At 46.2% G+C, this 25,175-nt stretch overlaps 1 protein-coding gene across 6 annotated transcripts in view; it reads right to left on the bottom strand.

The window, feature by feature from the left end:
* The window catches only part of LOC139553716 (ral GTPase-activating protein subunit alpha-2-like), a 187,003-nt gene that overhangs the window by 98,451 nt on the left and 63,377 nt on the right, over positions 1 to 25,175 (bottom strand). For all 6 annotated transcript variants that reach the window (XM_071366323.1, XM_071366322.1, XM_071366317.1 and 3 more), the window contains exons 4-16: positions 16,239 to 16,296; positions 11,970 to 12,013; positions 11,663 to 11,843; positions 10,913 to 11,028; positions 10,573 to 10,711; positions 9,297 to 9,502; positions 8,828 to 9,079; positions 8,245 to 8,424; positions 7,961 to 8,095; positions 7,658 to 7,806; positions 6,433 to 6,544; positions 5,391 to 5,628; positions 4,922 to 5,095 (exon numbers count right to left, since the gene is read on the bottom strand). In XM_071366323.1, the coding sequence (XP_071222424.1) occupies positions 4,922 to 5,095; positions 5,391 to 5,628; positions 6,433 to 6,544; positions 7,658 to 7,806; positions 7,961 to 8,095; positions 8,245 to 8,424; positions 8,828 to 9,079; positions 9,297 to 9,502; positions 10,573 to 10,711; positions 10,913 to 11,028; positions 11,663 to 11,843; positions 11,970 to 12,013; positions 16,239 to 16,296 (1,984 nt within the window). The remainder of the gene's footprint in view (positions 1 to 4,921; positions 5,096 to 5,390; positions 5,629 to 6,432; positions 6,545 to 7,657; positions 7,807 to 7,960; positions 8,096 to 8,244; positions 8,425 to 8,827; positions 9,080 to 9,296; positions 9,503 to 10,572; positions 10,712 to 10,912; positions 11,029 to 11,662; positions 11,844 to 11,969; positions 12,014 to 16,238; positions 16,297 to 25,175) is intronic.

Genomic DNA, 25,175 nt, shown 5'->3' on the forward strand with positions numbered 1-25,175 from the left:
GGCCACAGCAGGGCCCGCCCTCGATCGAAGTTGCAATGGGGGAAGACCTCAGCCTGACCCAACGACAAGAGCTCAGAGAGTTGGTCCAGCGGAATACGTCCGTGTTCTCAGAGGTGCCGGGGCGCATGGATCTCGTGGAACATCATATCCACACCCGTCCAGGAGAAAGTGCGTAAACGGCCATACTGGATACCAGAAGCCCGGAGGGTGGCGGTCCAGTGGGAAGTGGCGACAATGCTAGAAATGGGGGTACTGGAGGAGTCACACAGTGAGTGTTCAAGCCCCATAGTGCTGGTTTCGAAACCGGAATGAATCGTCCGCTTCTGTAATGACTTCCGGGGGCCTGAACGAGGTCAGTAAGTTTGATGCCTACACCATGCCCCGGGTGGACGAACTGATCGACCGCTTGGGGATGGAGAGATACGTCAGCACCTTGGACCTGACGAAGGGGTACTGGCAGGTGCCACTGGCAGAGGGCTCCCGGGAGAAGACTGCCTTCTCCACACCGGGGGGGCTATACCACTACCAGGTTCTGTCTTTCAGGCTCCACGGGGCACTAGCGACCTTTCAGCGACTCATGGACCGCGTCCTGCGGCCGCACAGTGAGTACGCCGCTGCTTATCTGGATTACATAATTATCCCAGGTCTACCCCGGGGAATGGTAATAGAGGGGAGGTACGTGAGGCGACGTTGGCTCCCTCTGCTGGGAATATGGGAGCTGGGCACCCCGACACGGACAGCTCTCAGTAGAGGTAATTAGAGGAAAGTGGCAACCAGCCGTGGAGGTCAAATAAAAGGAGCACGGTGGCACACCGCGAGAGAGACCGACACCAAGCCACAGTAGAGAAGAAGGACCGAGCCAAACCTAAGTGATTTTCTTTATGTTTATTTCCTGTCTTAGTAAAGTTGTTTTTGCAGACTAAAACATCCCTGTCTCTGTGTCAATCTCTGCACGCTCAACCCAACACCCCACGGTTTACCACAAGAGACACAGAGGGAGAGGGTGAGGAAACAAGCGAGGAGCTTCACTCTTTAATCCTCCTCCATTAGGAGTTAGATTGTTAAGTGAAAGCTCTTACGCAACACCACTCTGCTCTGGATAGCCTGAAAGCTAAACTTTTAATAAGACTGAGACATCTCCATCAGATCAGTGGATGTTGTTCAATGTATCCGGACTGAACAATGAGGAAAAAACACGTCACAGGGGAGCCGTATGGGGGGGAAGTTAGGACGATTCTAAGGGCCTCTGACTGACAGGGGCACTAAACAATTATTTCAATATTATATTATTAACCTATCATCATTAATAGAATAATTTATTTACAATGTACTAATACAACTAATGGTACTTGCTAGCAGTGAATTGTGAGTGAGGATTAGCCGGTGGAGCATCATGTCTCAGCTTCCTAAAGAAAAACCTGGCTTCCAAAAACGAAAAGAAAGAAAGGAAACACAGGAGAGAGAAAACAAAGGGCGACAGTCACCCAATGTTTCACAAAGGAAGGTGGGTGTAGTCCGTGAGTGTTGGAAATTAACCTGTTATGTCCATAGTGAAATAGGCTACTTTTGCTCCCCTAACATTAGTTACTTCATATCTTCACAGAACATTCTGTGTTTACATGTAGCTCCTCTTTTAATCAATGCAGGCAAACTTTTAGCAAGCTATTCAAAATAAATCAGTTGTCCCTGCCTGGTGCCTGGTACCAGGCCCAACAGATGGAGCTTCAGGCTCAGCAGCCCTGTCTCCTCATCCCCATAGCCCTGAACCAGCCCTGTCTCCTCATCCCCATACCCCTGAACCAGCCCTGTCTCCTCATCCCCATAGCCCTGAACCAGCCCTGTCTCCTCATCCCCATAGCCCTGAACCAGCCCTGTCTCCTCATCCCCATAGCCCTGAACCAGCCCTGTCTCCTCATCCCCATAGCCCTGAACCAGCCCTGTCTCCTCATCCCCATAGCCCTGAACCAGCCCTGTCTCCTCATCCCCATAGCCCTGAACCAGCCCTGTCTCCTCATCCCCATAGCCCTGAACCAGCCCTGTCTCCTCATCCCCATAGCCCTGAACCAGCCCTGTCTCCTCATCCCCATAGCCCTGAACCAGCCCTGTCTCCTCATCCCCATAGCCCTGAACCAGCCCTGTCTCCTCATCCCCATACCCCTGAACCAGCCCTGTCTCCTCATCCCCATAGCCCTGAACCAGCCCTGTCTCCTCATCCCCATAGCCCTGAACCAGCCCTGTCTCCTCATCCCCATAGCCCTGAACCAGCCCTGTCTCCTCATCCCCATAGCCCTGAACCAGCCCTGTCTCCTCATCCCCATAGCCCTGAACCAGCCCTGTCTCCTCATCCCCATAGCCCTGAACCAGCCCTGTCTCCTCATCCCCATAGCCCTGAACCAGCCCTGTCTCCTCATCCCCATAGCCCTGAACCAGCCCTGTCTCCTCATCCCCATAGCCCTGAACCAGCCCTGTCTCCTCATCCCCATAGCCCTGAACCAGCCCTGTCTCCTCATCCCCATAGCCCTGAACCAGCCCTGTCTCCTCATCCCCATAGCCCTGAACCAGCCCTGTCTCCTCATCCCCATAGCCCTGAACCAGCCCTGTCTCCTCATCCCCATAGCCCTGAACCAGCCCTGTCTCCTCATCCCCATAGCCCTGAACCAGCCCTGTCTCCTCATCCCCATAGCCCTGAACCAGCCCTGTCTCCTCATCCCCATAGCCCTGAACCAGCCCTGTCTCCTCATCCCCATAGCCCTGAACCAGCCCTGTCTCCTCATCCCCATAGCCCTGAACCAGCCCTGTCTCCTCATCCCCATAGCCCTGAACCAGCCCTGTCTCCTCATCCCCATAGCCCTGAACCAGCCCTGTCTCCTCATCCCCATAGCCCTGAACCAGCCCTGTCTCCTCATCCCCATAGCCCTGAACCAGCCCTGTCTCCTCATCCCCATACCCCTGAACCAGCCCTACTCCCAACTGAAGGAGGTGAGCAGCATTGTGTTGAATGACATGTCAGTTGGCATAATTGCAGGTACTGCAATGCATTGAGGACAGGAATGTGATTCTCCAGTCAGGAAAAATCTCACTTGACACAGAGGCAACCAATATCAGAGCCTTAAAGGAAGAGATGCAGACTCTTAGAGTTGAATGGAAATCTCTCCTGTCTGTGGAAACACTGACTGCTACGCAAATGGATGTTGCACCTCAATTTAGCAAGGAAGATATTCCATGATGAAACCTCTCAAGAGGAGACAGCTCAGGACAGTGCAGTAACGGTGTTTCTGAACACAGTGTTTTTTACTGCTATGGACAACATCATAAGTGACTTGGACACTAGGTTCCACAACACTGCAAACATTGTAGAATCATTTTCTGCTGTTCTGAAAGTTGGGCAGATTAGTGAGGATAAAGTCCCTTCTGTGTGCCAACCACTGATCATGAAGTATTCCAGAGATCTTTCACCTGAGTTTCAACATGAAGTAAGACACCTGAACACTGTATATGCTGCCACCTTCCCCACTAACTTGTCCCCTCTTGGTCTCCTGAATGCTATTTGTAAAATGCAGCTGCAAAGCATTTTTGGAGAAGTGTGCATTGCTTTACATATATTTTGCACACTGCCTGTGAGTGTTGCTGGTGGCGAGAGAGCTTTCAGTAAGCTAAAACTAATTTGAAAAAACTATTTGAGGTCCACTATGTCCCAGGACAGGCTTTGCAGTCTTGCCATGCTGTCCATTGAAAGTCAGTTAGCTAGAAAGCTGAACTTCAAAGACTTGATCAGTGACTGCTAGCAAGAAGGCTCGGCGCTGGGCCCTTGGTAAGTAAGGCTGAGCAAGGGCCAGTGGTAACTGTTAAATGGCTATGGATATTGGATCACTAGACACATGATGCCCACAGGGTGAGAACAAGACTGAGAACAAGATATATCTCAAAGTAATGGCTGGATTGCCATAAAATTTGTTGTGCACAATCAAGACCCCAAGTGGAAGAAACCTATTGATTTGGTGACCTCTTGACCTTTCCTCTAGCGCCACCATCAGGCCTTTTCATTTCTATTTTGTTTTCCATTTTCCATTTCCACTTTTCCAGCTGCTTATTTTCTAGTTGGTATGTATACTTAGTTCAACAATCTGCTGCTGATTTGATTATTTGGTTTGTTATATCATTCTATAGATGATGTTAGTTTATTTTAATTGAAAAGGTTAATGTATATTTAAGTTATATTTATTTTAAGTTATTCATTAATGTTAAGAGAATTTTAACATTCAAATAAATGACATGTAGACTGTAAAATATGTCCTTTAGCACAATTCTTATAGAGGGTATCAGTCTTGCATCAAATAGTGAATTCCACTGTATGCAGAATGTTACATGCATGTCTGCACAGTGTTGTATTTTCACAGCTCACTGTCAGTAAATATCGTACAGTAAATAATGGACTACAAGAGAGTTGCAAGCCTGCAAAGCTACGGTTACTTAAAGCTTTGAACGGGTTGATTGGGTTCTGGAGGTGTGTGGTTACAGCAATTGCGTGTGGTGGTGGGGCCCAATGTGAGATCTTTTCATGGGGCCCAACATCCCTGGCGGCGCTCCTGTGTGTGTGTGTGTATGTGTGTGTGTGTGTGTGCCACAGAACTGACACAGAAACATGTTGACATTGGCCAATGACATTTGACAGGAACAATGGAGATTATCTGCTGTTCTTTTGTGCTTAGTGTTGAGCCTTTCACCAGCACCTGGCCTAACACACACATGACCTTCTTTTATATAGACTCACTGTGGAGTCTACAGAGAGTCTGGTCTACAGCTGGTAGGGTGGCAAATCTATCAAACACCAGAGTGTCATAGAGGGATTCAACAGATCTGTATTTGGGCCACATTTGGCACTGGCAAAATGTCATTTCATTATAGTAGCGTGTGTGTTCACCTGTGGCTTTCTGTCGGACATTGTTGCGGGCCTTCTCCACGCCAGGGGCCCCTGAGGTGGTAGCGCTGCGGAACCTCATGGGCTCCTGGACCCCCTGCTGGTCTCCCTGGTTCCTCCAGCTCAGAGAGAATGACCTGGCCACCGCTGCTGCCTTCTGGGAGTCCTGGACCACTCCTGAGAGACAGACACACAAATAATATCAATAGAAAATAAAAAAGAGAAACTGAATCTTGAGTTCTACCATTGCTGCTATCTGAACTGAGGCTTATACTGCATTATCCACCACTATCCCTGCATCACTCCCTCCTTCACTCACCGTCCCTCCCTCTCTCTTCCTCCCTATCTCCCGCGCTCTCTCTCCCTCCCTCTCACCCTCGCTCGCTCTCTCGCTCTCTCTCCCTCGCTCTCTCTCCCTCTCACCCTCCCTCCCTCTCACCCTCGCTCTCTCCCTCGCACCCTGCCTCCTTACCCCGTCCCCTCTGTTTCTTCTCCTTCTGTTCACTGAGTTTGTCCAGGGGCAGATTGCTCATGTCCAGGCCATAGACGGAGCGGGCCAGGACAGCGGTCAGAGAATCCATGATGCTGGCCCACTCTGTCACCAGCTCCTCCCAGCCTGTTAGAGACGACAGCACAGACAGCAGCTCGTCCCACAGCTCCCGAGAGATGAAGACACACAGGTTGGCCCGTACCCACGCCACGATGATCGTCTGGGGGAGGATGTACAGGGCCACACAAAACATATCTCATTAAACATCAGGGCCAGACAGCTGGTTCTCAATGGCTTGGAATAAAAACACTAACAAGCCATTATAGCTGCAACATTAAAGTTACCCATAGGGGGCAGATTTGTCCTGTTTAAAACATTTAAAATGTAGTTTTTTCTCTGTAATACTACTGCTCATTAGCAATTTTATGAATTTGGCTTTAGCTAACCCAGATAGGGAACCTATCTCCCAACCTCATAACTTACTACCCAGAATCTATTTCAGGCTATCAAGTTAGAGTAGCTAGCTTGTCTAACTATCTTTTACATGACTGCTGGCAAGGTTGGTAGACTTTAGAAAAGCAAGCAATAACTACATGTACTGAATAAGACATTCCTTTCAATCTTTTACCCAGATTTTAGTAAAGCTGCAGAGAAGCATATTTTGTTTCTTTAAAGGGGAATGCTTAAATATGCAGAAAAACTGACTTATTTTAATGTTTTTTTACATAGAATTAAACAATGATTAAGGCTCTATATTGCAGGAAAAGGCAGTTTCACGTGTTTTGAAAAATGCAAAATTATCCAACAGTCCCCCTCTGGACCACCCCCCAGCAATCTTCACGTACCTTGTGCCGTCTCAGACTTATGGGGTGCATGACTCCCCTGAACATTACCACATTATATTATCATCATGGGCAACAACCATTTCCTGTAGCTTAGTAAGGCTTCCTCTAACAGAGGTATCAGAACAACTAACAGTAAGAGAGGATATAGGAGCCATAGGATGATCCCCAGACAGACTTACCCTGAAGAGGATGGCAGCCAGGCTCTCAGCGAAGGGGTCTTTTCTTTGGTTCTCCTGAGGCCTCTTCATCACCGCCTCAGTGATCCTCAGCAGCACCTGTAGCATCTGCTGCCTACACACACACACCCCAGGACACACACACACACACCCCAGGACACACACACACACCCCAGGACACACACACACACACCCCAGGACACACACACACACACACACACACACCCCAGGACACACACACACCCCAGGACACACCCACACCCCAGGACACACCCACACCCCAGGACACACACCCCAGGACACACCCACACACCAGGACACACACACACACCAGGACACACCCACACACACCCCAGGACACACCCCAGGACACACCCCAGGACACACACACACACCCCAGGACACACACACACACACACCCCAGGACACACACACACACCCCAGGACACACACACACACCCCAGGACACACACACACACACCCCAGGACACACACACACACACACACACCCACACACACACACACACACACACAGGACACACACACACACACACACCACACACACCCCAGGACACACACACACACACCCCAGGACACACACACACACACACACCCCAGGACACACACACACACACACCCCAGGACACACACATACCCACACCCCAGGACACATACCCACACCCCAGGACACATACCCACACCCCAGGACACATACCCACACCCCAGGACACACATACCCACACCCCAGGACACACATACCCACACCCCAGGACACACATACCCACACCCCAGGACACACATACCCACACCAGGGGACACACATACCCACACCAGGGGACACACACCAGGGGACACACACCAGGGGACACACACCAGGGGACACACACCAGGGGACACACACCAGGGGACACACACCAGGGGACACACACCAGGGGACACACACCAGGGGACACACACCAGGGGACACACACCAGGGGACACACACCAGGGGACACACACACCAGAGGGCATTAGTCCATCATCGTCCATCACTGTGTCTCAGTAGATGAGTATACAACAGTTTCTGTCCAGGTCTGTCTGGTTATACAGTCCTTCAGGTACAAGCAACAGCTTGGTTTAGAATGATTGCATTAAACTAGTGGGTGTACACAATACACAGTCTATAGCCTTTGCACTGTGGCACTGTTTAGTTTATATCAGTATGTGTATGAGGTGCTGACTGCCATACCATGTCTGTGTGTTCATGGCGTGCTCCATGATCATGTGGCGGTAGATGCTCAGCACCCCCTTGCACACCTCCACCTGGTTGTCCAGTAGTTTGGGCACGTCCTGGCACGGCTCCAGTAGAAACACGTTGGCAGAGTTGGTCAGGAACACCTGGGGAAAGAGCAACGACATAAACTATGGTCAGGGTTGACGAGATACAAACACATTGCTGGCCACAGAGGTCAAACAGAGGTTACAAAAGACAGAGGACACACTCTCTCAAAACACACACACGCCCACGTACAACACACACACACACACATACCTGCAGGGTGGGCTGGATGCCAGCCTTGATGTCTCTGTTCTGTTCCTCAGTGAGACAGCCCCGGCTGATGGCACTGCTGAAAGAGTATGTTCTTCCCCAACTGGACGAACGCTTGTGACCATGACTTTTCAACACCTGCCGGAGGACACGACCATCCAGTCAGCACGTGAGTATGAAAGTGATTGTGTTTCTCAATGACAATTTCTGATTTAATTGTAGTGCGTGTGTGTCCACTGACTTGTTGTGCTGTTTGTGTGTGTGTGTTTGTTTGTCATTGACATTACCGGCGTGTGTGTGTTGTCAGTCTCAGTGATGAGCAGCTGCTCAGGGTTCTCCTCCACCTCAGCCTGTCTGCTCTTCTCTGGCTCCGTCATGAAGCCTGGCTTCTCCTGCAGGATCCACTTCCTGTACACCTTGATCACCTTCCGGGTCGCTGACGTCTCACAGGAGGGCAACAGGAAGGCCTGGAGCAGGACAGACAGTTATTAAACAGTATTATACATGAGAAAATAATGGCCAGATGTATTGGATAATGAATACATTTATCTTCAGGATTATGAGAGCAATAAGGTGTTTGTTAAATGGCATAAAGCAGATGTGGTTGCTAAGGACAAACGTTCCAAATCTTTATTTAATTTGCTCCAACTAAGATGATAGAGTTGATGTAGTGATAGTGTCTTTCCACTAGAGAGCAGTACAATACAACTAATAACATAGTCTCCTATTCAGCATCATGTTTAAAAGCTAGCAGAGTATGAGAGGAAATCAGCTTCACAACTAAAACTACCCTTGCATAAGAAAAGCATAGTTTATACTCTCATTGAATCACATGGAATCTCTTCGCCATCATCTCTCTGCGGGCTGTACCTGGTGGAAGACCTCGTTGACGAAGTTGATGTTGTCCCGTGTGGAGAGCAGGATGCCGTGCACCATGTCGTAGACGCTGCGGTGCTCCTCGTCGATGCTGCACAGGCTGCAGTCGCTGGGGCGCCGGTCAGACAGCGTGCTACTGTTAGAGTGGCTCTTCTCTGGCTCTGTAGGGCCGTTGGGCTCCCCCTCACTACCACCACGGTCTTTATCCCTCTCCTTCTCCTGACTGCTACTGCCTGCAGTGACAGTCTGAACACACAGCACGGCCAGGGTTTGGACAGAGTACCAGTGAGAGGTAGAGAAGGTTTAGGGCTGGATTCCAGTATAAATTATAACACAAACACAAAAGTAACTGTTGTTAAGTAAAAATGATTCCAAACCTCTCCTTCGAATTGACCATTCAATCTTTTCTGCCTGGTGTCAAACTGAACCTGGGTGACAGTACAGCGTATGACAGTGGACCTACCTGGATGAGTTTGGGGATGACCTCGTTCGTCCCGTTCTTGGCGCTGGGGGTGGCGGTGCTGATGTACTTCTTGTCCAGGAAGAAGGTGACCAGCCAGGTGATAAAGGCCACACGGGGAGCTAGGTACTGGTCCCTCGTACAGAACGTGCTCTCGTTGTTACGGGTCACTGGGACATACAGAGGCTTTGGTCTGTGGTGGGGGAGGTCTGGGGAAGAGGAGAGAGAGAAACAAAGAGAGATAGAGAGAGAAACACAGAGACAGACAGAGACAGAGAGAGAGATCGAGAGAAAGAGAGACAGAGAGAGAGGAGACAGAGACAAGAAGACAGAGAGACACAGAGAGACACAGAGAGACACAGAGAGACAGAGAGAGACAGAGAGCGAGCGAGTGAGCGAGTGAGCGAGAGAGAGGGGTCAGAAAGGGAGGGGGAGATAAAGGGAGAGAGACAGAAAGTGGGTGGATAATTTCACAAGATTCAAAAGCACTGCTCTCTATGGTTTCACTGTCACTTAAGACTGGTCATCACATGAACATTTTTAATTCAGCCCTGAAAGTCATTGACCTGAATGTACCATGATAATTACAGTGAACCACAGCCTCATGGACCAGGTTATTGTGTCAAAGGATTTTAATTACTATAATTCATCATGACACCCCTTTTAAACATGGCTTCAATACCTTTGAATTAACTGGCAATTAGCCCAAAAAATGGATGTAATTCACCCTTAGACAAGAGAGTACATCATTACAACAGGGGAGATGGAGAAAAGCTTCAGGTTCATGACAAGACATCTAAATTGCCTAACTCAGGAATATCTGTGTATTTACTGTAGTAATTAGCATGTGGGTCAAGTTTTGGATTTGGTAAAGGCCTGTTGCTGCAATTACACAACAGAACTGGTTCAACAGAGGAAGATGATATTACACCCCCTCCAAAGCGGTTTCTAAGGAGGGTAACTAATATCCTATTTGCGACACGCAAAAAAAATTTGCAATATGTCAGAAAGAGAGTAAAGTTACACATGAAGTATCTCAACAGAAGTGCAAATGTTCCCATATTCACATGGCAGTATAATAGACTGCTCATGGTAAAGGGAAAACCCACACTCACCCAGACACTCACCCGCCCACCCAGACACTCACTCACCCAGACACTCACTCACCCAGATACTCACCCGCCCACCCAGACACTCACTCACCCAGACACTCACTTACCCGCCCACCCAGACACTCACTCACCCAGACTCACCCAGACACTCACTCACCCAGACTCACCTAAAAGTGGCTTGTAGAGGTTGGTGAGCTTGGTGAAGGAGGGGAAGAGGTGAGGAAGGTAGTACTTCTTGAACAGACTGAAGAGAAACCTGAAGCCGGTGTCCTGGTTGTCTTTGTTCCTCCACTCTAAACTAGACGCCTTTCAGACACAAAGAGACACACCGAGTTACTACTCAGCCAGACAAGAGACCCAGACAAGCTCTGTACTGGATCCCTTACTTTGTTTTACAGTAAAGACCTAATTTAATTGGATCCTGCATTTTGAAAGTATTCAACCAGGGCCACATTTGGATTCAGCCAGTGTCGTCTAGATAGGACTGTTTTGTAGCTGGAGCCTTACCTGGACAACCATGAACTTGAGCAGGGTTTGGAGGATGTAGCACGTCTGGTCGTCTGCCAGCTTCTCCCCTGGCACAGCTGGCACCAGTGGGGTGATCTCCTCAGGCACCACCTTGGCTGTTGTGGGAAAGAGAGAGAGAGAGAGGGAAAGAGAGAGAGCGAGAGGGAAAGAGAGAGAGCGAGAGAGAGGGAAAGAGAGAGAGCAAGAGGGAAAGAGAGAGAGCAAGAGGGAAAGAGAGAGAGCAAGAGGGAAAGAGAGAGAGCAAGAGGGAAAGAGAGAGAGCAAGAGGGAAAGAGAGAGAGCAAGAGGGAAAGAGAGAGAGCAAGAGGGAAAGAGAGAGAGCAAGAGGGAAAGAGAGAGAGCAAGAGGGAAAGAGAGAGAGCAAGAGGGAAAGAGAGAGCAAGAGGGAAAGAGAGAGCAAGAGGGAAAGAGAGAGCAAGAGGGAAAGAGAGAGCAAGAGGGAAAGAGAGTGAGAGACACACACTGATGAACACAAAACAAAACAGTTCTAAACTTTCTGAGGAGTGAGGACAACCTTCATCTCACACCAGCAGCCTACTTCATGAAACAATCAGTGTAATTCCCCAGGACCCAGACAATTACAGTCAACAGTACCAGCTCAATTTGCACAACTTCCAGTTGGTACTGAAATAGGACTTAAGAAGAAGCTGGGACACATTCAGATGTAGAGGCAGGGGACCAGAAGATGGAGGAGGGGAGGGCACGCTGAGTGACGTTGAGAGGTCTCACCATCGGGTGGGTTGGAGAAAGGGTTGTAGATGATGGTATCCAGGGTGCAGGGTCCTCTGGTGGAGGGCACGGCAGGGAAGCCTGGCACCAGGCAGGCGAAGATGAGGAACTGCTCCTCTGCACAGTTATTCTGCAGGGCCTGCAGCCACAGCAGGAACAGACGAATTCCCTCACATCTGATCTGCAGGCAGGAGGACATTGGACAGGTTACTATACACAGAACAGGATCAGACTGTTCCGTATCCTTCACAGTCATGTAGGAGAAAAATGTAAGGGTTTGTGTGAGAAAACTCACAACAATTCTTACCTTGAATGAGTTTCCAGTGTGCAAAAGCTTTTTCAGAATAGAACCTGCAATGGAAAGCGAGCGAGCATGAACAACAGAACAATCCTGACACCCCAGAACAGATATATCTTCCACCTGATGTGTCCGAGAGATGCTAGACATTGCTCTGCACATTGAACATCCACATCGATGGGGCTGTAGTGGAGCGGGTCGAGAGATTAGAGTTCCTCTGTGTCCACGTCACTAAGGCTCTATCATGGTCCACACACACACACCAACACAGTCGTGAAGAATGCACGACACCTCCCCCCCCCCAGGACTCTGAAAAGATTTGTCATGGGCCCTCAGATCATCAAAAAGTTCTACAGCTGCAGCATTGAGAGCATCTTGACTGGCTACATAGCCTCTTGGTATGGCAACTGCTTGGCACCCAACCGCAAGGCGCTACAGAGGGTGGTGAGTACGGCCCAGTGCGTCACTGCCATGCAGGACCTCTATACCAGCGCATGGCTCTACGCTGATCTTTTTGTTTTACAAGGAGCACGTATGCGCCTAAGTTGCACACAAAGAAATTTAGGAGCTCTATGAAAAATATTTGAGGCAACTAGCTATTTTCTTTGTAGCAATGGTGCACGGCCATGAATCTGCGCTCAGTGTACTCTCCACGGTACTCAGGGGCTGCTGTACAGTGAAATTGCAGCAATCATCATCTCGTTGATATTTTTCTTGGCGCACTGGTGTTCCTAATCAAAATGCGAGTTCGCACAGCAAAATATTTAGGCGCATATGCGAGTAAAATGGTCGCACTGTAGAGCCCCGAGGCTGTGTCAGAAGAAGGCCCCAAAAAATTGTCAAAGATTCCAGCCACCCAAGCTATAGACTTCTCTCTGCTACAGCATGACAAGCGGTACCGATGCACCAAGTCTGAAACCAACAGGACCCTGAACAGCTTCTACCGCTAATCAAATGGCTACCTGGACTACCTGCATTGACTCTTTCTTGCACTAACTTTCTTACACTGACTATGCACACACACTGGACTCTACCCAAACACTCACATATACTTACACCCAAACACACACACTGGACTCTACCCAAACACTCACATATACTTACACCCAAACACACACACACACACACACACACACACTGGACTCTACCCAAACACTCACATATACTTACACCCAAACACACACACACACACACACTGGACTCTACCCAAACACTCACATATACTTACACCCAAATACACGCGCGCACACACACACACACACACACTGGACTCTACCCAAACACTCACATATACTTACACCCAAACACACACACACACACACTGGACTCTACCCAAACACTCACATATACTTACACCCAAACACACACACTGGACTCTACCCAAACACTCACATATACTTATACACAAACACACACGCACACACACACACTGGACTCTACCCAAACACTCACATATACTTATACACAAACACACACGCACACACACACACTGGACTCTACCCAAACACTCACATATACTTACACCCAAACACACGCGCACACACACACACTGGACTCTACCCAAACACTCACATATACTTACACCCAAACACACACACACACACACACACTGGACTCTACCCAAACATTCACATATACTTACACCCAAACACACACACACACACACACACACACTGGACTCTACCCAAACATTCACATATACTTACACCCAAACACACGCGCACACACACACACTGGACTCTACCCAAACACTCACATATACTTACACCCAAATACACACACACACACACACACTGGACTCTACCCAAACACTCACATATACTTACACCCAAATACACTGGACTCTACCCAAACACTCACATATACTTACACCCAAACACACGCGCACACACACACACACTGGACTCTACCCAAACACTCACATATACTTACACCCAAACACACGCACACTGGACTCTACCCAAACACTCACATATACTTACACCCAAACACACACACACACACACACACACACACACACACACACACACACACACACACACACACTTATCTATCCTGTTGCCTAGTCACTTCACCCCTTCTATATGTACATAACTACCTCAATTGCATAGTACCCTGCACAACGACTCAGTACTGGTACTTCCTGTATATAGCCATGTTATTACCTAGTACCCTGCACAACGACTCAGTACTGGTACTTCCTGTATATAGCCATGTTATTACCTAGTACCCTGCACAACAACTCAATACTGATACTTCCTGTATATTATTTTGACTCGTTATTGTTATTCCTTTTTCACTGTGTATGTATTCCTCGTGTCACTATTTCTATTATTTTAATCTTTAACTCTGCATTGTTGGAAAAGGACCTGGAAGTAAGCATTTCACTGTTGGTCTACACCTGTTGTTTACAAAGCATGTGACAAATACAATTAGATTTGAGCTACAGTTAACACAGAGAGAAGAAAGTCTGTCTGTTCCATCAATACATATTGACCTTGGAGGTGGTGATAAACCAGTCAGGGAGGGAAGGCTGCTCATTCCCCTGATGAAAATCAACATCAATTGCCTGGTGTGCATTTATGAAGCCAATCAGGTCTGTGGTAATCAAATGAGACAATACTCTGATTGCTAAATGCCTGGTTCGCCACTCATCAGGTTAAATCAATGACGCTCCCTGTGTTGGCTAAATGAAGAAAGAAAAAATTGCTCCAAGAGAATGGAAATGAGAGGGAAGGAGAGAGAGAGAGAGGAAGATGGATCGAGATCAATTTTTCACCAGGTAATGGTCTGTGTAAATGCTTGTTTCACTCGTGGAGGGATCACTGAAACACACCACTGGGGCCTGTCTTACTGGATCTGACTGTAGGAGTTCCACAGCTCCCGGTCCTCCTCTCTAATTATAAGCATTGTCATCTACCCACTTTGGGCAGTAGGGTCAATAGTAGGCAGTTGTCTAGGTGAGATGTGACTTCTTAAAGCTGGAATCCATAATGGTGAAACTGCCAGGTCCATTTGGAATATTTAAATCGAATCTAATTTTATTTTTCACATGCTTTGCAAACAGATGTAGACTAACAGTGAAATGCTTACATACGGGTCCTTCCCAGCAATGCTGAGAGAAAGAAAATAGAGAAAAAACAGAAAAGTAAAACACATATTAATAAAAGTAATAATAAATACACAATGAGTAATGATAACTCAGCTACATACACGGGGTACCAGTACTGAGTCTATGTGCAGGGGTATGAGGTAGGAAAAAGTGAATAGACAACAGGATAAAATGCAGATAATCCAGGTAGCTATTTGGTTAACTATTTAACTAACTATTTAGCAGTCTTATGGCTTGGGGGTAGAAGCTGTTCAGGGTCCTGTTGGTTCCAGACTTGGTGCATCGGTACCACTTGCCATGCGGCAGCAGAGAGAACAGTCTATGGGTGGCTGGAGTCTTTAACATTTATTTTTCCTCAACAAAGAAGTTACTGCAAACAATGAATACAGTTTTTTTCCTCAGACATCACTGCACGCGCAATAGAACAGCAGAATATGTCTTCTTTTTTTACCACACTGCTCACCTTCATTTAGTCAGGAAAACAAAAACACTAACAAATGCGCCTGGGGAAACCAGTGGTGCTGTTTCACGGTTCAAGCATTCTATTCAAACACCTACACAACCCAGGAGACCACCCCAGGGAACAGCATCAGCTGAATTATGATGTGTGCTGCAAGCAGCAGGGGGACTTTCCTAAAAGGGTGAGGGAAGGAGAGACAGGTTTTAGCTGGTGATTTGTGGACCGGGGAGCAGGGTGCGTGTTTGGGGACTGCTGAGGGGGGGTGAGCTTCCATATTTGGAGTAATAAGCCCCAGGGGTGATTGGCTGTCTCACCGCTTTAGCTGCGAAACGACTGACAAACAGAAGATTATAATTGAGGTTATTGCTGGTTGCGAGGGTCCTCCTGCTCGCGAGGATGAAACTGAACGAAGCATAATTCAATTACCAATTTGCATTTCAAATTAGGATCTCATTTGCATTTTTCATTTACTTCTGCTTCCACTCCTAATTATTTTCTTCTTACACGAACCGTTTAAGCGTGGTTGTGCTGATAATCTGTGCTTCCGGGGTTTATTTTGGTGGTTGTAGCAGCAGGAGGGGAGAGAACAGGCTTTTGACTACTGTACCCATGCAGAAGAATGCAAACCGTAGCAGTGTAGGCCTATTCAAGCAGGCTAAAGTACTGTAAATACAAACTTAGAAACAGCTGATGAAGTGGTACATACCTATACTGTGGAACTGCCATCGACTGTAGATTTTTTCTGGTAGAAGTTGCAGAATTTTCTGGAAAACATGAGAAATATAGTGTAAGTATTAGCAAAATCTCCAAACAGATTAATCACTTATGGCAAAACAGTCAGAGACAGAGCAAAGAAACCTGATCACAAAGGGAGAAAGGAAAGTAAACATTTACTCAATAAGCTTTAAACAACTCAATGAGGTGCTACTTCGATCCAAAACTGTGACAATTGTGCTAAGGGACAATGATGTACACACACCAAACGTATGGCCTTGTTGACAAGCTGCTCAGCCATACATCCTAAAAGCAGGCCAGAAGTAGAGCAGCCATGTCAGTCAGTCAGTCAGTCAGTCAGTCAGTCAGTCAGTCAGTAGTCACTACTCGCCTCCTCCTCCTGTGTACGTGTCTCTGGCCTGCTATCGGGATGGCCCTGGTGACACGGGGACAACGCTGGAAATGTCATCACCTTGCCAACCATAGATTAACAACTCAATTAGAGCGTGCTGACCTTTCAGCAGGCTATCATTATTCCTCCACTGAGGGACGGGTTAACTGGGGGATGGATGGATGAGAGGAATGGGGGGAGAGAGGGATAAGAGATGACACCACTGTGGAATGCGCAGTGTGTGGCAGCCAGTCAGATAATGGCCAGTGCATTGTGGGTAATTGATGAACCACTTGGTTCACCACTCATTGCCCCTCATCATTGACCCAATAAGACAAATACCATTTGCAATTTAGAGGTCTAAAGCCCGGTGCTCCTTTGAGAGAGAGATACAGAGAGAGCAACAGATGAGAGAGGAGAGAGAGAAAGAAGAGAGCTGAGAGAAAAGAGAGACCTCTGAAGATTAAGTCCTCACCAGCAGTAGCAACACATGTGAGCTGAATTTGCAGTGAGTCTTGAGAAGGGAAGAGTCCATACTTGCAGAGCATGTCTCCACAGCCGGGAGAGAGAGACCAGAGAGACCAGAGCCTGGATCAGTGGCCAAGAGGAGAGCTGCCACACCACATTATGCTGTGACTTAGTGGCTTCCTCACGTTTGTAGTACTACCCTCTGTATTTCTCCGCTCCTCTTTCTCCCTCACTCTCAGTCTCGATCTCTCTGTATGTCTCCTCCTCTCTCTGTATGTCTCCTCCTCTCTCGGTATGTCTCCTCCTCTCTCGGTATGTCTCCTCCTCTCTCGGTATGTCTCCTCCTCTCTCGGTATGTCTCCTCCTCTCTCGGTATGTCTCCTCCTCTCTCGGTATGTCTCCTCCTCTCTCGGTATGTCTCCTCCTCTCTCGGTATGTCTCCTCCTCTCTCGGCATGTCTCCTCCTCTCTCGGCATGTCTCCTCCTCTCTCTGTATGTCTCCTCCTCTCTCTGTATGTCTCCTCCTCTCTCTGTATGTCTCCTCCTCTCTCTGTAAATCCCTCTCCGTGATAGAAACATAAATCTGACAGACAGCAATCACTCCTGGTGCCTGCCTGTGGGACTGTGTGTCCCTGTTTCCTGGTTGACTCCTCTCTGATTCCGAGCATGATGACACGTCCCCCTCTCTATTGCACCTATTGATGCAGGTTGGAATTAGACATCTCCAGTTCCCAGCATGGACACACTCCTTGGAGCAGAGACTCCCCGCGGTGGTGGGAATGGCAGCTGCAACAATGGGACTATATTGGCTGATATGAAGCTCTATAAGACTGACAAAGGGGCTGAGCGTAGTGGGCCGTCGGAGTTACACTACTCTAATCTGGAGCTGTACTCCAGGCATAAATATGGGGCCTTACGGAAGGACGCCTCCAACTCCAACCACATTTACAGTTGAAGTCAGAAGTTTACATACACTTAGGTTGGAGTCATTAAAACTTGTTTTTCAACCACTCCACAAATTTCTTGTTATCAAACTATAGTTTTGACAAGTCGGTTAGGACATCTACTTTGTGCATGACATCCGACTTCAACTGTACATGATCCACACTTACACCATGCCCAAACCGGACGTCCTCGTACATCCACAAATTGATTTTGTCCCCCCACACCAAACGCGATCACAACACGCAGGTTGAAATATCAAAACAAACTCTGAACCAATTATATTAATTTGGGGACAAGTCGAAAATCATTAAACATTTATGGCAATTTAGCTAGCTAGATTGCAGTTGCTAGCTAATTTGTCCTATTTAGCTAGCTTTCTGTTGCTAGCTAATTTGTCCTGGGATATAAACGTTGAGTTGTTATTTTATCTGAAATGCACAAGGTCCTCTACTCCGACAATTAATCCACACATAAAACAGTCAACCGAATAATTTCTAGTCATCTCTCCTCCTTCCAGGCTTTTTCTTCTTTGGACTTTATATGGCGATTGGCATCTAACTTTCATAATAAGGTGTATTACCACAACCTAACTCAGTTCATCTTTCAATCACCCACGTGGGTATAACCAATGAGGAGATGGCACGTGGGTATCTGCTTCTATAAACCAATGAGGATATGGGAGAGGCAGGATTTGCACCACGTTCAGCGTCACAAATAGAACTGACTTCTATTTTAGCGCTTGGCGTAGACGCTCGTTGGCTCGCGCGAGCAGTGTTGGGTGCAATGATTGAATAACATGTATGTGTACATTTATTTTTGCGACGCGAGCGGTGTGGTCTGCATGTTAGGTTTCCAGCCACAGGGTGAACATGACACTTCTACCAGAGGTGTCCCACAAGGGCTTTCCAGCATTCACAGACACCCTTAGGAGAACAATGCAGACTATGTTTTTTGTCATTGTGCCACTGATTGAAGCTTAATTTGACACAACAATGAGAAAGTCTGGAGTTTCAACGAGAGAGAGAGAGATTTTTGTAGGGCAGTCAGTCCCTGTTTGTAGAACTAGAGAGATCAACTGATGATAATATTCAGTGACTTCGGAAAGTACTCAGACCCCTTGACTTTTCCCACATTTTGTTAGGTTACAGCCTTATACTAAAATTGATTAAACATGATCTTTTTCCTTCATCAATCTATAAACAATACCCCATAACAATACCCCATATTTAATCATAAATTGATTAAATATAAAAAACAGAAATAATACATTTACATAAGTATTCAGACCATTTACTCTGTACTTTGTTGAAGCACCTTTGGCAGCATGACGCTACAAGCTTGGCACACCTGTATTTGGAGAGTTTCTCCCATTCTTCTCTGCAGATGCTCTCAAGCTCTGTCAAGTTGGATGGGGAGCATTGCTGCACAGCTACTTTCAGGTCTCTAAAGAGATGTTCAATTGGGTTCAAGTCCGGGCTCTGGCTGGGCCACTCAAGGAAATTTAGAGACTTGACCCGAAGCCACACTTGCGTTGTCTTGGCTGTGTGCTTAGGGTCGTTCTCCTGTTGGAAGGTGAACCATCGCCCCAGTCTGAAGTCCTGAGCGCTCTGGAGCAGATTTTCATGAAGGATCTCTCTATCCTTTGCTCCGTTCATCTTTGTCTCGATCCTGACTAGTCTCCCAGTCACTGCCGCTGAAAAACATCCCCACAGCATGATTCTGCCACCACCATGCTTCACCGTAGGGATGGTGCCAGGTTTCCTCCAGATATGATGCTTGGCATTCAGGCCAAAGAGTTCAATCTTGGTTTCATCAGAGCAGAGAATCTTGTTTCTCATGGTCTAAGAGTCTTTAGGTGCCTTTTGGCAAACTCCAAGCGGGCTGTCGTGCGCATTTACTGAGGAGTGGCTTTCGTCTGGCCACTCAACCATAAAGGTCTGATTAGTGGAGTGCTGCAGAGATGGTTGTCCTTCTGAAAGGTTCTCCCATCTCCACAGAGGAACTCTAGAGCTCTATCAGAGTAACTATCGGGTTCTTGGTCACCTTCTCCTCCAATTACTCAGTTTGGCTGGGCGGCCAGCTCTGGAAATAGTCTTGGTGGTTCCAAACTTCTTTCATTTAAGAATGATGAGGGAGGCCACTGTGTCCTTGGGGACCTTCAATGCTGCAGAAATTTGTTGGTACCCTTCCCCAGATCTGTGCCTCGACACAATCCTGTCTCGGAGCTCTACGACAATTCCGTGGCTTGGTTTTCACTCTGACATGCACTGTCAACTGTGGGACCTTACATAAACCGGTGTGTGCCTTTCCAACTTATGTACAATCAATTGAATTTACCACAGGTGGACTCCAATCAAGTTGTAGAAACATTTCAAGGATGATCAATGGAAACAGGAGGCACCTGACCTCAATTTCGAGTCTCATAGCAAAGGGTCTGAATACTTATGCAAATAAGGAATATCTGTTTTAAAAAATAAATAGGAAACATTTCTAAAACCTGTTTTCACATTGTCATTATGGTGTATTGTGTGTAGATTGCTGAGGAGTAAATGTATTTAATCCATTTCAGAATAAAGCTGTAACGTATCAAAATGTGGAAAAAGTCAAGGGTTTGAATAATTTCCCAAGGCACTGCAGCCTACAGCCTATCAAATAGTAGTCTGGATTTAGGCCCACTGGTTAGCCTAAGTAGCCAAACAAAGGATTTTTAAAAATCGTTTTTCTTTCTACATTCGGTCTTAACAAGTTTATTAGATGTGCAATCTAGCACATACTGTATTATAGAGACATTCAAGAAATGTGTTAATTCTACTCTCTAACCAGTAGCTGGCAGCAACACAATACACTGCAGCTCCTCCTCAAGCTAATGATTACCAATCTGATCAGATTCACATAGGCCATTCCTCTTCACTCCAAGTTAAAGGCAAACTAAACTGAATTCGCTGACCCTTACATTTCATAGAATATCTTTTAAAAAATCCAGTGACTGTTGCACAACAGATACATTTGGACAAAAATAGCAACCTGCAAAATGCAGACCTAAGCCTTCCTCTATACAGCAATGGATCACAGGAAAAATTAGGCCCAGTCTACACTGCCAACCTACATAGTAAGTAGAGTAGGCATAAATTTACTGGAACGAATTGCAAAAATCACTGAAGCTGGAGTCTTATACCTCCCTCTAACTTTAAGCATCAGATGTCAGAGCAGCTTACCGATCACTGTACCTGTACACAGTCCATCTGTGGCACACCCAACTACCCCATCCCCATATTATTAATTACCCTTTTGCACCCCAGTATCTCTACTTGCACATAATCATCTGCACATCTATCACTCCAGTGTTAATGCTAAATTGTAATTATTTCACCTCTATGGCCTATTTATTGCTTTACCTCCCTACTCTTCTACATCTGCACACACTGTACATTGATTTTTCTATTGGGTTCTTGACTGTACGTTTGTTTATATGTAACTCTGTGTTGTTGTTTTTGTCACACTGCTTTGCTTTATCTTGGCCAGGTCGCAGTTGTAAATGAGAACTTGTTCTCAACTGGTCTACCTGGTTAAATAAAGGTGAAATAAATAAAATAAATAAAAATGTGTATAACATTTCATCCAAACACCTGTCAATCCTAATCGAACAGGAGAGGACGAAAACGCATAACATATCGACAGTACATGCATGTTCATTATCCTGAAGCATGTTGTAGATAACAAGCTAATAAAAAGCTTTAAGCTCTTCCACCTTTGATGTGCACCAAGGGGGAGATGAGGCCATTAGCACAGAGACAGAGACAGAGTAGAGGTACTGATGGGCAGCCATGATACAGGTTGATATTATTTTATTCATGACCTACTTGGACAATTTACATACCCAGTACTTTAATGGTCTGGCTCTGCACTGAACAATTAAACAGTCATCAATCCCGGCCAATCGTACTGTAAGACTAGCCCAGTAAATAATGAGAGCTGTGTAAGCCAAGCACTGTCCTTGTCCCCTCCTCTCCCTGTATTCTGGACATAGACTGGGGCTTTCCCAGTATGGACAGCAGAGCAGACCTGAGCTCAGAGTGCTGAGTCAGGGGCTGGATGACAGATGGCTGGGTCAGAATCAGGTCGCAGCCAAGGGACTCAAACTGGGGAAGCAGACGCACACAGTCGCTCTAAAAAGGTCCCCTGGTCACAGAACCACAGGTTCACAGCCAGTCCCATAATCCCTAGGACAGCCTAAACCCATTCCAGACTCATTTTCCTACTATGCCCCCATATCCTGAAATGTTCCAGTGAATTTTGGGGCTGGATCTCAATGTTGGTTGGTGTGCTGTCCACTGACCTGTCACCTGTGCCCTGAGGGAGGGTCAGTGGGTCATGTGACCACAGAGCTCTGGTCTTGTGACAATAATGATGACAGAGGTCTAGAGGAGTTTCTGTAACTTCCACCGACACACACGCTGTAATTAGGGCAGCTCTTCTACAGCGTTTCTCCACTGTAGCTTGCCCACCTACTCACATTTGCTGTAATTCCTACTATTCCTAGGGTTTTACAAAATTAAGGCAGTTACAATTTTAAAAACATTACAATACATTTGCAACAGACTTCACAACACATTAAGTGTGTGTCCTCAGGCCCCTACTCTAATACCACATATCTACAACACAAAATCCTAGTGTACGTGTGGGTATAGTTTGTATGTTATTGTGTGTTTGCGTCTGTGCCTGCTGTATGTTTGTGTTGCTTCACAGTCCCCGCTGTTCCATAAGATGTATTTTTATCTGGGTTTTTATTTATTTTTAATTTTACTGCTCGAGTTACTTGATGTGGAATAGAGTTCCATGTAGTCATGGTTCTATGAAGTACTGTGCGCCTCCCATAGTCTGTTCTGGACTTGGGGACTGTGAAGAGACCTCTGGTGGTATTTCTTGTGGTGTCTGAGCTGTGTGCCAGTAGTTCAAACAGACATGTCAATACCTCTCACAAATACAAGTAGTGATGAAGTCGATCTCTCCTCCACTTTCAGCCAGGAGAGATTGACATGCATATTATTAATGTTAGCTATCTGTGTACATCCAAGGGCCAGACATGCTGCCCTGTTCTGAGCCAATTACAATTTTCCTAAGTCCCTCTTTGTGGGACCTGATCACACGACTGAACAGTAGTCCAGGTGCGATAAAACTAGGGCCTGTAGGACCTGCCTTGTTGATAGTGCTGTTAAGGCAGAGTAGCGCTTTTTTATGGACAGACTTCTCCCCATCTTAGCTACGGTTGTATCAATATGTTTTGACCATGACAGTTTACAATCCAGGGTTACGGCAAGCAATTTAGTCATCTCAGCTTGCTCAACTTCCTCATTATTCAATTCAAGATTTAGGTGAGGTTTAGTGAATTATTTGTCCCAAATACAATGCTTTAGTTTTTGAAATATTTAGGCCTAATTTATTCCTTGCCACCCATTCTGAGATTAACTGCAGCTCTTTGTTAAATGTTGCAGTCATTTCAGTCGCTGTAGTAGCTAACGTGTATAGTGTCGAGTCATCCGCATACATAGACACACTGGCTTTACTCAAAGCATGTTGTTAGTGGCATGTTGTTAGTAAAGATTGAAAAAGGTAAGGGGCCTAGACAGCTGCGCTGGGGAATTCCTGATTTTACCTGGATTATGTTGGAGAGGCTTCAATTAAAGAATGCCCTCTGTGTTCTGTTAGAAAGGTAACCCTTTATCCAATATATAGCAGGGGGTGTAAAGCCATAACACATACGTTTTTCCAGCAGCAGACTATGATCGATAATGTCAAAAGCCGCACTGAAGTCTAACAAAACAGCCCCCCCAATCTTTTTATCATCAATTTCTCTCAGCCAATCATCAGTCATTTGTGTAAGTGCTGTGCTTGTTGAATGTCCTTCCCTATAAGCATGCTGAAAGTCTGTTGTCAATTTGTTTACTGTAAAATAGCATTGTATCTGGTCAAACAACATTTTTGCCAAAAGTTTACTACGGGTTTGTAACCGATTGATTGGTCGCCTATTTGAGCCAGTAAAGGTAAAGTAAAGATTTTCTTTATGTAATTTATCTTTATTTCTTCTTCTTTTCATTCAGTTTAGTCACGATTTCTCAATTTGCAGTAGGTTTGCCAATCGGTTGTGTAGCCAGACTTATTTCCCATACCTTTTGCCTCATCCCTCTCAACCATACAATTTTTCAATTCCTCATCAATCCAAGGGGATTTAACAGTTTTCAGAGTCCTTTTCTTAATGGGTGGATGCTTCTTAGTAACTGGAATAAGCAATTTCATAAATGTGTCAAGTGCAGCATCTGGTTACTCTTCATTACACACCACGGACCAACAAATATTCTTTACATCAACAACATAGGAATCACTACAAAACTTCTTGTATGACCTCTTATACACTATATTAGGCCCAGCCTTTGGAACTTTGGTTTTCCTAGATATGACTACTATATTGTGATCACTACATCTGATGGATTTGGATACTGCTTTAGAGCAAAGATGTGATCAATATATGTTGATGATTTCATTCCTGTGCTGTTTGTAACTACCCCTGTAGGTTGACTGACAGTTTGAGGCTCTCTTGAGTGGGCAGCCTGTTGAAAGCCAGTCAATCTTTTTTTTAAAGAAAGAAAAAAAGAAAATATACCTCTGTTGATATCACAGACAAGCATTTCACACGTTATCCAGATACTGACTGTTAGCACTTGATGGTCTATAGCAGCTTCCCACCAGAATGGACTTTAGGTGAGGCAGATGAACCTGTAGCCATATTACTTCAACAGTATTTAACATGAGATCCTCTCTAAGCTTTACAGGAATGTGGTTCTAAATATAAAAACAGCCAAACCTCCACCTTTGGCATTTCTGTCTTTTCTGTAGATCTTATAACCATGTATTGCTACCACTGTATCATCAAATGTATTATTTATGTGCGTTTCAGAGATGTTCATCTGTTACTAGCAAATTAGAGATTTTATGAAACTTGTTTCATAAACTACAGTGGGGAGAACAAGTATTTGATACACTGCCGATTTTGCAGGTTTTCCTACTTACAAAGCATGTAGAGATCTGTAATTTTTATCATAGGTACACTTCAACTGTGAGAGACGGAAT

This window comes from Salvelinus alpinus, chromosome 25 (assembly GCF_045679555.1).
Source record: "Salvelinus alpinus chromosome 25, SLU_Salpinus.1, whole genome shotgun sequence".
Classification (NCBI taxonomy): domain Eukaryota; kingdom Metazoa; phylum Chordata; class Actinopteri; order Salmoniformes; family Salmonidae; genus Salvelinus; species Salvelinus alpinus.